Source organism: Rhamphochromis longiceps, linkage group LG12, assembly GCF_057381845.1.
Source record: "Rhamphochromis longiceps isolate RC_006_pf linkage group LG12, R_longiceps_female_GT1.1, whole genome shotgun sequence".
In the NCBI taxonomy this organism is placed as follows: domain Eukaryota; kingdom Metazoa; phylum Chordata; class Actinopteri; order Cichliformes; family Cichlidae; genus Rhamphochromis; species Rhamphochromis longiceps.
Genome location: NC_140568.1, coordinates 16,623,118 through 16,637,770, shown reverse-complemented (window position 1 = coordinate 16,637,770; position 14,653 = coordinate 16,623,118). Strand labels below are relative to the sequence as shown.

Genomic DNA, 14,653 nt, shown 5'->3' with positions numbered 1-14,653 from the left:
ATAGTTTTAGCATTTTGATGCTGTTAACAGTTACATACTGAGCAAATATGATGATAGCAGCTAACCTTTGCCATGCCCAGCTGGACCACAGACCTTTATGGCATTGTCAAAAGGAGCAGGAAGTGAATTCTGCATGGGACAAAACTCTTCATGTCATTATTTGTGCAGCTATTAAGGATTCTTCAGCGATACTTACCGTAAAAATAACTGTTTTGGCAGGTTTTTGGTGGAGTCTAATGGAGTATAAAACTGGGGCCCATATGTAAATCTGAACCCTTCACACACATAAGTCTTTCTAACTATCCCCTTTTCTGTTTTCAGACTATTTCTTCGTGAAATGAAGGGAAATTGTTGAAATTAGAATTTACTTAATCTTTATTTTCCAATTGAGCCATATGATTCCGAGCTTTTCTAACAAACTGACTTGTTATCGCCCCATGAGGCCACTAGGGGGCAACAAACACTTGCCAATCATAAACTGACTACAAGAAATCAAGGGACCATACCCTTACTTCCTGTGGTGACCTTAAAATAAACGTCTAAACTTTTGCGTAGGCACAACCTAAACATAACGTGACTCCCCAATCCTTACTCCTCACCAGCCCCAAGAAAAGAGCAACAGCACAATACCATTTAAGATGCTAGAATCAGTTTCTTTGCTCTGGAAGTAGGCAATGCCAAAACATAAAAAAAAAAAAACTTCTGTTGAGCTTCCACAACAGAAATTTTAAAAAAGACAGTTCTCTAATCTAGGCTCCCTATCAATGAACAAGAGGAACCAAAGGTAAACACAAAAACAAAAAACGACTCACTTCTGCTGAAATGTGCTGTGCTGTGGTGAAATATTCACAGTTCACTACTTAACAAAGATTATTTACAAAATCCTCTCAACAAACATTTCAGGAGTAAATATAAATAAATACATATTGGGTGATATCTTTTTCAGCTGTACTATTGTGCAGTTGATGGTTGCTTTTTGAGAAGTAACAGAGTGAATCCTCCTGCAGGAGCACTGCTCCAGCCCACACAGCACTGGCATCCACCTCGAGTTTAAGATGGCACATGAAATCTGGAGCAGCGAGGAGAGGAGCGCTGCAAAGGAGAGCGTTAGTATCATCAACAAATTACTTAACAAGTGTCAAGTGTGGAAAAACTACTTTTGCAAACAGATCTACAGCATATACAGTAATTGAACATTTGAATTCTTCTAATGTCTTGATGCATTCTCAATCATCCAGGTAAGTAAATCTCCAAAAGTTGATTCTGTTCATTTGGACGTAGCGTTTTCAGTGGGAGAAACGTTTCGTCACTCATCCAAGTAACTTCTTCAGTCTCAGCTGACTGCAGGTTTCCTCACTGAAGGAAACCAGTCCATTGTTCCTTCAGTGGGCTGGTTTCAGTCATTATGCAAATGTACTGTTTTTAAGATTGGGGAAACATGTAGTCGGCTGTGACTGAAGAAGTCACTTGGATAAGTGACGAAACGTTTCTCCCACTGAAAACGTTACGTTCAAATGAACAGAATCAACTTTTGGAGAATTCTTCTAACCAGTACCGGGCACTGTGAACAGCTAACAAATATGAGAAAACATCACGAATAAAGGGTTTTCTTAACTTTTTTTATTTTAAAAACTTGCTTGCTATAAAATCAACATGTGAGCATATGTGTAATACTGCAGATATTAACTGTATGTTTGAAGTGGCACGATGTCCATATTTTTAGGGAATATTTGGGTGGTTAAGGCAGTGCATGTTATTACTGATTTAATAATCAATTACTAAATCAATTAGTAATCAATTATGCTGCAGAATTTTTTTCATTCTACTTTTGAAGGCACATTTTTGTTGTTTCCTTAGAAAAATTAGGAATGAAAACTGATTGTAAAATGAATAAATTGACTCATAAATAACAATCTATAAAATATAAAGCTTTGCTTTTTTGTAGTGTCACAATAATTCCATTCCTGGTGGAATTCATTTCTATTTTATTTATATAAAATTGAACTAAAGTAGCTGGGTATCCTGCAGAGAGGTTTGCGGGGGCCACCCTCAGCTCAAAGGAAAACGGCACCTCATTTCCTAATGCATTTACCTCCATCCCAGAACTGTGTTTCTTTTTCTTTCTTGTAACTCTCTCTCAGCACAGGAACCATAGGATTCACAGGAGGACACTCTGCACCCTGAGTTTTTCCAGCTTTACTCTTTTATATTTTTAATAAACCAAACATCTTCTAAGTGGTCTGGTCTTTGTTAGTGGAACAAAAATGGAAATGTGTTGCTTGAATATAATTAATTTACATATTTGTTGTTGTTTTATAATAACAAGTGTCCTATAATTCTTACGGGTGAGTATTTTAATGCAACATTAAACCTGTCAGTGTGTTCTAGACAATTTCACCACATGCAAGATAGGTATTGCTGAAAACACGATGAAGAAAAACAGGTATGTAAAGATAATTATTTGTTTTTATAAATTTTTTAAAACAATACAATATTAAAACCGGACTCATTTTGATTATTATGCAATATAAAAACACATTTAAAGGAGCAGCATGCTCTGACTATAGCTCTCCCCACATCACATCTGCTGGATAACAACACTGAAGACCTGACAAACCATCTTCTTGGTAGAAGGCTTGTACAGCTTTCATTGTGGGGTTTTTTTTTAACCATGACTAGGTGATGGTTACGCTGCGTTTAAATGTTTGATGGACTCACACGTTTTTATTAGCAAAGCCTTAGCACGGTCCCATTCGCTCATAGCCTTGCTGTCCCATTTTGGGTAAATGAGAAAACTAAAAACGGAAAAATGGTATTACTGCTTTAGTTGTTGTACATGTAGTACATTAAGCTTGCCCGCTGTTTAACCCGTGATCTTTTGCAGCCTGCGCTTTCCATGGTCAGCTTCCTGTTTGATGCTTGGCCCAAATATGCCACCATGTCACTGGTGAGGACATGGAATATGGATTATGCGGTTTCACAACCAGGGTTTAGCAAAAACGTGTTCGTTTTCACATACGTCAGGAGAGAAAATACCCATGATCCACTCAAACTTATGCCCAAGTCACCTTTATTTCACACAGAGCTTTTTATTAAGCTGTAGATTGCGTTTCAGGAAGAGTAGCTCCAGGAAATTTTTTAATGATGCTAGTAAATTTTATGACAGTTAATGCGTGTGGTGTTATTAAGAGCAAGGCAATAATTGGACCTTTAGGCCAGCAATTATTGGAAATTTCCATACCTAAGCGGGCGCATACTGAGGTGTAAAATGGGACAAAAAATAATAAACTTATATTTGCCACATTATTTTTACAAAGTACCCTATCAATACAAAAAATTCATGAATGGAAACCGGTTATAATTTTCGGGGAGGCTGAGACACTTGATAATTTACAACTTATTGTCTGCGGCGTGAAAAAGGGACTATCCAATCAACGAGCGATCGAGTGCCCCGTGGGCATTTTTCCTGGGCTCCCATTGGCTCACTGGTACGTCGATCTGAGGAACGGCTCGCGCTAGGTTGCAGCGCAGGTGAAGTGTTGACGGTGGTTCATAGGGCAACAAACAGCAGTGTACGCCGCCGGGAGACATCAATGCTGGAGTACACGTCCATTCAGGGAACGGTCTGAGGAAGACCATTACTGGGGCTTACATGGAGAGCTGAGGCTGAACATGACGTTAACGTCCTTAATGATGTACATATCTCTGCTTTTACTATTTATTTTGTATGTATATAGTGGGTTTTCTGAAGCTGCGCCCCGCATCAGTACCTACGATGCGTCGTCTATCTCCGGGAAAAGCGGCTCAGCCTCCGATGCCTGGGATACCTTCCGCAACGACATGCTTCGCAGTTTACCAGAGAGCTGGTTCACTCTCTCGCCTTCAGCCGGACTCGCACCGTTGCCGACTATTGTTTCAGCCGATCCTTCCACCACCACCACGGCCATCTCCAAAACGCCAACCACGGACCCGACACCCACCCCCACCAGCACAATTCACGCCCCTGATGTTGGAATAATCCCATACACTAAAGAACAAACAACACCGTTTTCCAGGCTAACCGGCGTGCGCAAGCGGTCCGCCGACGCGCGAACATCCCTCTTCACTCCGGAGAAAATGCTGCAGACCTTGGTGTCCATGGTTTCCCAGCGCACGGCCAACGATGCCTGGGCTGCGGATAATATCGACACATCTGTTACCTCAGTGGAGAGCAGCCAGGGTGAGTACTGTGAAGCAGGAACCTTTGCAGATTTAACGTTTGTGTTGCGCAGTCACATCAGTAGGCTCGGATGGTGGCTCCGTGGGTTTGACGCATCCACCGAATTAACCAGATTGCAACAATGGGCAGACGCCTCAGAGTGCATAGTGTGCCCCTTTGAAAATAAGCAAGAGCCTAGATGCTTCCCCTGCACAGCTCCGTTCTAACATAGGGTTTCATTTTTTAATTATTATTATTTTAGGACGAGTGTGACATATATTACGTTGTTGGGGTTGGGTGTGGGGGGCTTGAGGGGGTGTGTAATCCTGTTGTTGTTCACTCAGTTTCTCCAATTCACAGAGAATTCATCCAAGCCTTGATTCTGTATAGTCAGAGCAGCCATGTTTGCAGCTGACAGGGAATACGCTGCTCATATAGCTGCTTCATCTTCTCCATTGTTGTTTGCTTGGCATATTCAGAACAAGGCCATCCAAGCAAAATGGCTAGGCAGGCCAAGCCATGAATGAGCAATGACAGTGGGGGAGTCTGCCCCCTCCTCCTCCTCCTCTCACACCTCACACACATCTCAGCATCCATGGTGTTGTTCTCCAGTCTGCCACAAATACCGCACAAATGTCCAAAATTCACCTTCAGCAGATGGTGTGTCTTCGTGCTTTGGCTTTCTTTTGCCCTTATCCTGTTGTAACCACATAAAAATGGTTTTTATGTGTTCTTGTTCAACACTGTCTATTCCCTTTTTGTCTGTAAAAGCTTCATCCCCTATCTCCCCGGGCCACACTGTGTTCTGCTTGTAGCTTTATAGAGCACTACACACACCAACACGTACACACACAGTTGCACACCTCCTGAACCTAAGTGTAAAATTCAGGCTACTGTATTTGAATGATATTGGCTTCCCCACACCAGGGGGTCCAATCTAGTCATGTTTTTTTTACAGTGACCCCTTTGTTCTCCTCACTGTGTCCTACCTGACTGTCAGCATTAATCCTAGTGATGGTGGCGGATTAAGAAAGCTGGTTGTGGTGTACTGCAGCCATAAATGGCTATTGAGAAATCTCCAGATTTGACTGGTTTGGGAGGAAAGAAGTAAAGCTTGGGTTCTGGTTGAACTCCTGGTAGATGGGCCATTAAAGATGCACAAATGTTCAGTGGAACATTGTTAAAGAACATCTTCCATTTTGACTGTTTCGAGTTTGATTTTGGCTTAACCTTATAACAGAAGTAGCGTTATGCTAAAATATACATAAGAGGCCTAATTTGAGAGGCAACATGTTTTAGTTTCTGAAAGTGGCATATATCTAAAATACAAACTAACTCTGCTGCCAAGTGGATCACCGTTGACCTGGTGGATGCTCAGAGGTTATTTCTTGGTGCTGGATCACAACTGTATTCCAGAAATGAACACAAGCACAATATTCCCCAGCTCTGACCTGTTATGTTATGGAAATGGAATCCCTCAAGGTGTTCATCTGTGTTGTCAGGTACCTGCATGTTAGCAGGGGATCCTGTGGGAGCTTAGAGGCCACATAAACACCCTGGAGTCTTTGTTTTGTTCGTCAAGCCAAGAGGCTGCCACCATCAGGAAGTGCTTTTTCAACAGGGGGTGGAGGCATGGGGGTCTGCTTGGTCTGCAACAGTGTTTACGCGAGTGGCCCTTTACAAAGTAACATCCACATCAGCATTATCCATTTCACATGTAAGTAGTTTTACTGTTATAGTTAGCTGTGAGTATCTATAAGTCTATAACATGGCACATAAACAAGAAAAAATTCTATTGATACTGATTAAACGTTATCAAAAAAACAGTTTTCGAGTTTATTTTTCTTTTCATAATATGTAAGTAATAAATATATAAGTCTGTTTGGGCCATAAGCATTCTGGTTGGACAAAATAAGCTTTTGAATTGGTTTACCTTATTTTCTGTCATATGCACACTGTCACAATGGTGGATGCTCACATTAAAAAGGAATGATTGTTCAAATAATGAGGTTAATGTACCTACAAGTAATCCCTATCAGCTAAAAGCTCAGGCTACAGCTCTAAACACTGAGTTTCAGGCTGTTTTTTGTGCTCTTGGTTATATAGAGGTAATATCCCTAATATGGTCAGCTCTCGCTATGAGCACAAAAGTGAACAGACAGTCGCTAGTAAAGCAGAATGAAACAAACAGCTTTGTCTCTGTCAAAAGGCGAACTGAGGAGGTGAGCCAGGGCCTAGTATATGTTAACTAAGAATGGTTTTCTTGCTCTAGTAGAGTTCAAGGATTGAAGTATGGAGCTAGAAATAAATGAGTGAGCAACAAAGTTAAAATGTTGAACTTTGGCTGGGATCACAGAAGCCCCACCCACCTGCTGTTCAGACCTTCTGTTCATAATTGACAGCCAATAAGAAAAAAAAGTTAGCCCAAAGAGGAAAAACAGGTTCTGCACGCAAGCAGATAAATAAAGATTTTTGAACTGCGATTCATGCAAATATACTCTACCAGAGTGCAGGAAGTGTTCAGTCAAAATGCAGCATATTTACCAAACTGCTTCCTGGATCCTTTTTCATGTTAGTGAGGCATTTAGTCATTTCTCCTTTTAAGTCATTTGATCCACTTTGTTACGTGAACCGTGAGGTCAAAATGAAACACATGGCCACGTGTCAGGTCATAAATGGAAACTTCAGCTGGCCTTGTTTAGATTTGTAACTTCAAAACCCCCCAAACTCTCTATTCTTGTAGCGTGAAGGCCACTCACACGACATCATCACATCATTCGGGATAACGCCTCGCTCGGCTACCTCAGTAGATTCTCTTCCAGGGCAGAGGCCCCATAGACCAATACCATGTGGTGTTTTTCCACAGCTTTACTTTGCAAAGTCTCCCAGTGCTTCATGGAAGATAATGCGTTTTGACTCTCCAAACAAATCTCAAAGCACAATGATTGTTTTCACCATAGCAAGCTCTAAATTAGGCAGGACAGGAGGCAGTTGTTTTGTTTTTCTTTTTCTTTTTTCATGGCGAGCAGTCTGCCACTGTCTGTTCCTGAATACCAGCAGCCATGCTGTCACAACCCTTTACAGCAAGTTAAATAGGAGAAAGATGAACTCTTGCTTCGGTTCCTCCTCACCTTCTCTTCCTCGCTGCACGCAGTTCCAGTGCAATCTAAATCAAACTTGCTGCCGCGGCCTCACAGAATCATCTCACACCTAGCGGAAGCTGGGTTTTAAGAATGAACTTTGTGCGTGTGTTAGGGGTGATGCATTCACTGGATCGCACACATTTTCAGGCGTGATCAGAACTGACAGTTCCTATGCGGACATTGCTGTAGCAAAGGCCCAGACTGTATATTCAACAAGCTTGCGTAACCACAGGCCTTTATTAGTTACATAAAACTCCAAGCAGCAGTGGCAGACGAGTATAATCTGAGTAGGACGCCTGAGCGGGAATGCATTAAAATTTAGCTGTCCTTTCCTCTCTTAATGTTAGTTGAGATATTGTGTGCACACCACATATAAAAACATGCTGTTCTGCTCTCTTATTTGTCTGTTTTCTTTGTCTCACTGCTGAGCACAGAATGGAGACACACAGTCGAGCCTTCAGTTGCCACACCTAGCCTGAGATCAGATGAATAATAGATTGGCACTCTGTGGATTCATCCACATGTCTGTCATTACATCCTCCATATGCAGCACAGTTGCACACTTATCTCTAGACTGTCTAGAGTCTCCATGAGATGGGAATCTTGTTTTTTGTTTTTTTGAAGCATAAGTGAATTGTGCTTTCAACAAAACAGAAACCAGCCAAAGAAAGACAAGGTTTCATTTGAAAAATCTGGATGAGCAAAGTGTAACTTTGTGCACTTCTTTAGCACAACACAGTGGGCAGCTCCTAGACACAGATGATATTAGTGGACTGTGGTTCGATTGTGCAGCTTAAAGTGAACGATGGTGGAAGCCAGGGCAGCACCTAGTGTCTTCATTTCTGGGCATGCTCACATTTGGTCCATTTTCAAATTAAATTTCTCTTCCACTACCAGTTCCAAAGTTTCCAGATTCAGTAAATGTGTAAGGCAGGTGTCTGTGTAATGTTGGGCTAAACTGGTTTATGACAAATGCTAGCATAAAGACTTCGCTCTTTACAAACACAGTGCATCACGCCGATTCCATTAGCTGTGGAATGCTGCAATGACAGTGACAGCATGATCAGCTATAAAAAGGCTTAAAACATTAGGTCAAATGTTTGAACTGAGATGAGTGAAATTCTGGGTTTTCTGTTCCAGGAAAAACTGAATCAGTCACCATGGTAACAGACTCTGTAAACTTCAAAGTCTCAATTTCTTCCTCACTCTTCCCCTCTTGCTGCACCTGATCCACCTGTGTGATGCCACATTTCCTCATTCATAAAGTTGCTGTAAAAGCATAATTCATTTTACAAACACTTAGATGTTAGTGTGCTTTTTTAATTAACATGAGTGCTATGACATTCACTCAGTTGTCAGTATATAAGGACAGAGTTATTATCTACTCGGAATATTAAATAAATTTTAGTCTCCATCCTGCTAACTCTGACTCTGTAGGCAGTAATGGAGCTATCAGAGTGACAGCCTGTTTTTGTCCACTGCAAACATCTATTGAGCCTTACTGTAGCAATCACTATTTAAAGAAAAGGGTCTTTAGACAGAGAAGACTGATCAATGATGAATAACTTGTCATATAGTAAATGGTAATAGTCATAAAAAATGCCTGTCACAGCTGGGATCTTTGAGATAAGGCTCTATAATACAACTAAATGAGTTTTTGAAGTCCGATCTGACATTCCGCGTTAAAAATTTGTTCACAGATTGACATTCAGTCATGAAATGATGTCAAACAACATTTTGAAAGGTACATGGTCTGAAATTCAGTCTGAACATGTCTCAGTGGGTTTTTACAAACACTTGCATGGGTTAGGCCAAGTGCAAGTGGCGTCCTCACATTGACATCCAAAATGGATATGGATCACGGATTCTGACTGAGTCAGGCCCGGATCTTTGGTTCTCATCATTTCTTAGCTCCTCTGATTAGATCCATTCATAATGGCTTACTCCCTGGCACAATCTGTGCTCCTTATTTAAAATGGCTGATCCCCCAAGACTGTATTGAAGTATTGAAGTAAAATCATGTTTAGCTTTACTAATAGTACTTTTCCAAGTCTTTATTCAATGCAAGCTCCACGGAAAGTAACGTACAGCATCTCTGTTATGACTGTAAGAGAGCCATCATTTGTAAGGGAAGCTGCTGTTAGATCAGGTTAACAAGGGAACATAAAAGCTGAGTTTTTCTGTAAATCTCATTAAGGGGTTTTTATTCAGTAGTGGGGAAAATAAAAAATAAAAAAAATTGTATTTTTAAAAAAAGTGAGGTTGTTATAGTACTCCAGTAGATTCAATTTTTACTGAATAAATATTGAAAAAACAAAATGATCTTTTGCTATCTGGGTAATTAACAGCAGGTCTATCAGTAAACTGTGATCTGTTTCTTCATATTTTAATCCTCTGTTTCTGACTCCTACAGTTTGAATAATTAGATTCACAAATCAAACCTAAATTAGGGTTCCAGCTTCATCTAATGACACTTCAAGTTGGGTAAAAGATGCCAGCAGACATTTATTTTTTTGTATCTATTTTTTTTTTTTTTTAAATTAAACATTCATACTTATTATGAAGATGACATAGTATCTCAAGATGATTATAATTACTCCTCTTCCTTGCTGTGATTTCAGGTAAATATCATAGTCAGTACTGACATGTGTTCATTTCTCTCAGGCCACCGGATTACAAATGCAGATTGTCCTTTCCACATTCATGCATGTGCAGCTGAATGTGCGCATGAACATGCTCTGAAATGACTGAACTTGCTCTGATCAGCTGGTCTGGAACAGGGAACTCAGTTACAGATTAGAGTTAATCAACTCAGAGTTTACTTTTACACTCAGAGTTTGTTGAAGGTTCTTCGTGGGGTAGGGCTCAAGTCACTGGTGACCTATCTAGGGTCATGGAGAGGGTGTGGTGTAACTTTAGAGACCTCCAAATGCAAAAAGTTTCACTTTAAGTGTTATTTTTAATAAATTGCATGCTCAAACAAATGTTTTGTCTCACTCCCATTTCTCCTTGTTCCATGTTAAAGCTTGGTTCCAAGCTTGTTAGAACCTCGTTAAGATCCAACCGTACAAAATATGATATTTTTTTTGTTGTTGCCATTTTTCAAGCGCTTTAACCTTTTGATCGGGACTGTATAGATCTGCTAGCGGTTGTCACAGTTGTGGGACACATAACTGTGGTATCCAAGGAAATGGCAAAGACACTTGTTGCCGATGGGAGAGGTTTGCTGTGTAAGATATGGTTAACATTGTGAAAGGATGTATTTTAACCCAAACCGCAATGTTTTTTGTTTTTTTTACCTAATCCCAACAAAGTAGTTTGTTGCTAGACCTAAACAAACAGGGAGTGAAAAGGAGAAAGTGTTGAACAAGCAGGGTGAAACCAGGGTAAAAAAAAATAAAATTATAGATGAAAAGTTGAATGGTTTATGACTTTGAAGGAAACATATGCATTTTCATCTTTAAGGGTCACAACAAAAAGGTTTTAAAATCCCTGTTTTGCACATTACACAAGTCACTGCTTGTTGCATTTGAAATGTTTTGTTGTGAAATAATATTTGTGAAATAAACAATGTTCATCATTGTGTAGTGTGGTCAGTACTGACCTGCTTTCACTACTGTTGTCCTTCATGCGTTATTTACATTTTTTTTGTCTTTCCTGTTTTTTTGTCACACCCCAGCCACCACTCACTCAGAGATCCTTTGTAACTGCAGCAGTGACTTTGAGGGGATTTCACATCCCGACGACTGTGACAAGAGCACCGGTCAGTGTTCGTGTGTGAAGGGCTACACTGGTCTGCAGTGTGAGGACTGCGAGGAGGATTACTTCACAAATGGCACCAGTGGCTGCCAGCCCTGTTCCTGCGACTCATACGGTGCAGTGAATCACCTCTGTGACAGGTAAGGCTGCTTTTTCAGTTTCCCCGCGAGGGCAGCCTCTGGCAAAAAAGTCAGTTTGTTTTGTCAACACAACTGAAGAGAGACAACTCATTTCTGTGCTGTGTCTCACTAGTAAATCAGATAAGCTTTGTTTACATATTTACTGCTTTTCTGACTAACTGTGGTATAAAACGCACATGTCAACTGTATCTCTGTATAGAATGTAAGGGGGGCTGTATTTTAGCATTTTTTCAGCTTGTTTTGGTTCAGCCTTACTGCTTGCTCCAACAGTGACCAGCAGAAATAGATGTTTACATTGCCCAGAACCACATTGCTAGTATTTATCAGGTAAAGTTGGGTATTTTGTTAACTGGTGAAGGACAAAACAGAGAGAGTCAATTCTGAAGCTGTTTTGGTGTTAAACATGGTTTCTTGACTGTTGTGTGTATAAACAGGCAACAACTCTGGTGGATTTGGCATAAAAATGCAGAGCCAGATAAGCAAGTTAATTATTATTTTTTCCCTGTATACATAGTCACAGCCTAGACTTTCAGGTAAGGGCAGAAGCGGCTGTTGATCAGAAGGTACAGTGGTTGGTTGACCTACTGTTAACCCACGGTCAGTGTCTGGATCTTCCAGCGTGTTTCAAAGTGAAGTTGCCCCTATGTGTCCATCAGAGTGCAAGTGTGTCCTTCTTGGATGAAGTGCTTATAAGACATAGAATGAAAGCATTGTATGAATGTGGATGGCAGGAAGATTGTAGTAGAAAGCTCTTTAAGCGCTCAGATTGTATGGGCCAGTCCACTTGATCATTAGCCAATGGCATGACTTTGTATTTTGATAAGTAGGGTGAGCCTTTTTTCTTTTTCTTTGTATTGTCCTGGAAAATTGGGAAAGAAAGTTCTATAGGTGAGCAATAAAGCTGTACCCACCTTTTCAGGCATAGCATCCTGGATTTTATTTAGCTGCCTAAAAGAGACTTGCAGGTATTACAAGGCTGGAAAGTGTCAGGTGTCGCTGTGTGCAGGCAGGAGTAGTGGACCCAAAGTGCAGACTCACGGCAGGCAAAAGTGTATTTCAAAACTCAGCTTTTAATGCTGGATGGCAAAACGTAACAAAAGTCCAAATGAACTTACATAAGCAAGCAGGCAGCCAGACCACACAACATATATGAGGGTAGATCACAACACTGACACAGAGAAACACAGGGCTTAAATACACAGAGGGAGCAATCAGGGAATGGGTAACAGGAGGGAAACACAGCTGGGGCAAATCAGGCCTAACGAGACAAGGGGAAGCGAAACCAGATATATTAACATAAGACATGGACCTTCAAAGTAAAACAGGAAACATAACACAGACTGAACTTAGAGACACAGACTCACAGGCAGGCACTACAACAGAGGGAACAGAGACGTGGGACCAGGGCAGACAGACACTGACTGGACATGGGGATATCACAGACAGGGGAGACAGCAACTAAGGATTACACAGAGACATAAACCATAAGAAAGAACTCTAACAAAGAAACCAAAGACTAGAAAAGATAAATAATATAATAAACTCAAACCTCTGGGTCAACGACCCAGGCATCCTAACACAAATGCTATTTATGGTCTCCTCACAACAATGATAAGTAAAATAAACTGGGCCAATATGGCATGTTTGTTAATACAGGAATACACATGTTAATGTGATCTCTGGTCTCCCACTCAGATACACAGGTCTCCGAGTGTCCAGCATTCAGACAGCTACCTGAGGACAGTCATGTGAGAGAAAATCTGCTCACACAGATATGTAGAGCCAAATACTGTCAATAAGGCCTCTGCAATGTTCTGAAGACAGTTAAACTTGTCAGGTAGTGATGTACAGCAGGTGAAAATGCAAGCTGCATGAACACGCACAGCTATGGATTCCAGCTGCTTCGATGTTGCATTAACTGGCATTAACTCAGCCAGTTAATGCGAGACAAATCCAGCTGCTCATTAAAGATTTCTGGTTTGATCAGAAAATAAAACATTGGTCCATACACCTGAAAGCCCCAAAAACGCAGTGTGAATTCTGTCTCGAGTCTACGGATGTATCCGTGTATTTCCGTGGTGCTGATGCTGCGCTGAGCGGACAGCTCCTGAAGCTTTTGAAGTGTCGGAATATGGAAAGCTAACAACATCCCTCTCACCAGTAGGCTAAGTTATTTTTAGCCAATTACAAGTTGAATCTGGTAGTTGGGGTTGTTGGTTAAGATACCGTCATTAAGAAGCGGCACAACTAATGTGTCTATGCGAGCTATTTTGCGATGTGCACCGCTGGCCTGGCCATTTATTTTTTAATGCGCCTTCTCAGATTAATTCACTGCGTGTCGTGCCCAGGGCTGGACTGGGACAAAAAATTGGCCCGGGCATTTTGACTACAGACCGGCCCACCAGGTATTAAAGCCATAAAGCCTTTGGATGAAAACAAACGCGATTGTGACAGTGATGTACAGTCTTGTTGGTATATGTATGATTTCTATTCATTTTACGTCAGATAAAAACTTTGGTTGTAAGCTTCAGATAATTATTTAATAACAGCCAGACATTTTAAATGAAAATAAGAAAGTATTTCTATGTGCCCCCCTTTCCCTGTTAATGCCCTACCTGGCCCCCTGGCAACACTTTGCTAGACCCCTGCACAGTTACCAGCTGTCAGCTACTTGGTGTTATTTGTCTCTCAGAAACAGTTCATAACTTCCATTCAACTCATTCATGTCACCTAAAAGGTAAACCTGTTTCTCCATCACCTGTTCAGCTCTGATGATTCAGTAAGGACATCTCCGGGTTTCATCTTCATGTTTCCCTCTCACCAGATAACCAAACCGATAACATGACCAGCAGCTTCTACGGCTGTGGCTCCAGCAAACATCAGCTGATACTAGAAATTAATATTAAATAAATTCTAACAACAGCTGATCAAGCTTAAACGTGCTGCTGTTGTTTAGCGCAACATTCGGCGGTTTCCTCTTTCTGGCGCAAAGTGGGCGATAAACAAAGAAGAGAGAAAAGCCAATCAGCTGATCATTGATCAGTTTCATGATTGAAGTAGCAACAGGAGAGAGAGGGGAGAGAAGAGGCAGCTGTGCAGCGTAACGACAGAATAACTCCAGCTTTGTGTCTTTTTCCATTCTAGCTGAAGTACGGGACAAACTGTTCCTTTTCAGCTCAATACGAAACTCGTAATATTTTTCTCTGAATGCGGGACGAATGCGGGTTGGCGACTCTACTAACTAACCTTATGAATAAAATAAAGTTCGCTACAACAATGCTGATGAAAACTCTGTCATGCTAGCTAGTACGCAGTACGAGTTATTGTAACTGACTGTAAAAAGTCAGCACAACGAAAATAAACTCCACCTAAACTTGATTTATATCTGACCCAGATAGACTGCAGGTCATAAC

At 41.0% G+C, this 14,653-nt stretch overlaps 1 protein-coding gene across 1 annotated transcript in view; it reads left to right on the top strand.

Annotated features, from left to right (window-relative positions):
* Window positions 1–3,266: 3,266 nt before the first annotated feature.
* The window catches only part of LOC146657120 (multiple epidermal growth factor-like domains protein 9), a 41,993-nt gene continuing 30,606 nt past the window's right edge, over window positions 3,267–14,653 (top strand). Inside the window, exons 1-2 of the mRNA XM_085424972.1 lie at window positions 3,267–4,219; window positions 11,021–11,240. Of these exons, the coding sequence (XP_085281098.1) occupies window positions 3,673–4,219; window positions 11,021–11,240 (767 nt within the window). The 5' untranslated portion in view covers window positions 3,267–3,672. The remainder of the gene's footprint in view (window positions 4,220–11,020; window positions 11,241–14,653) is intronic.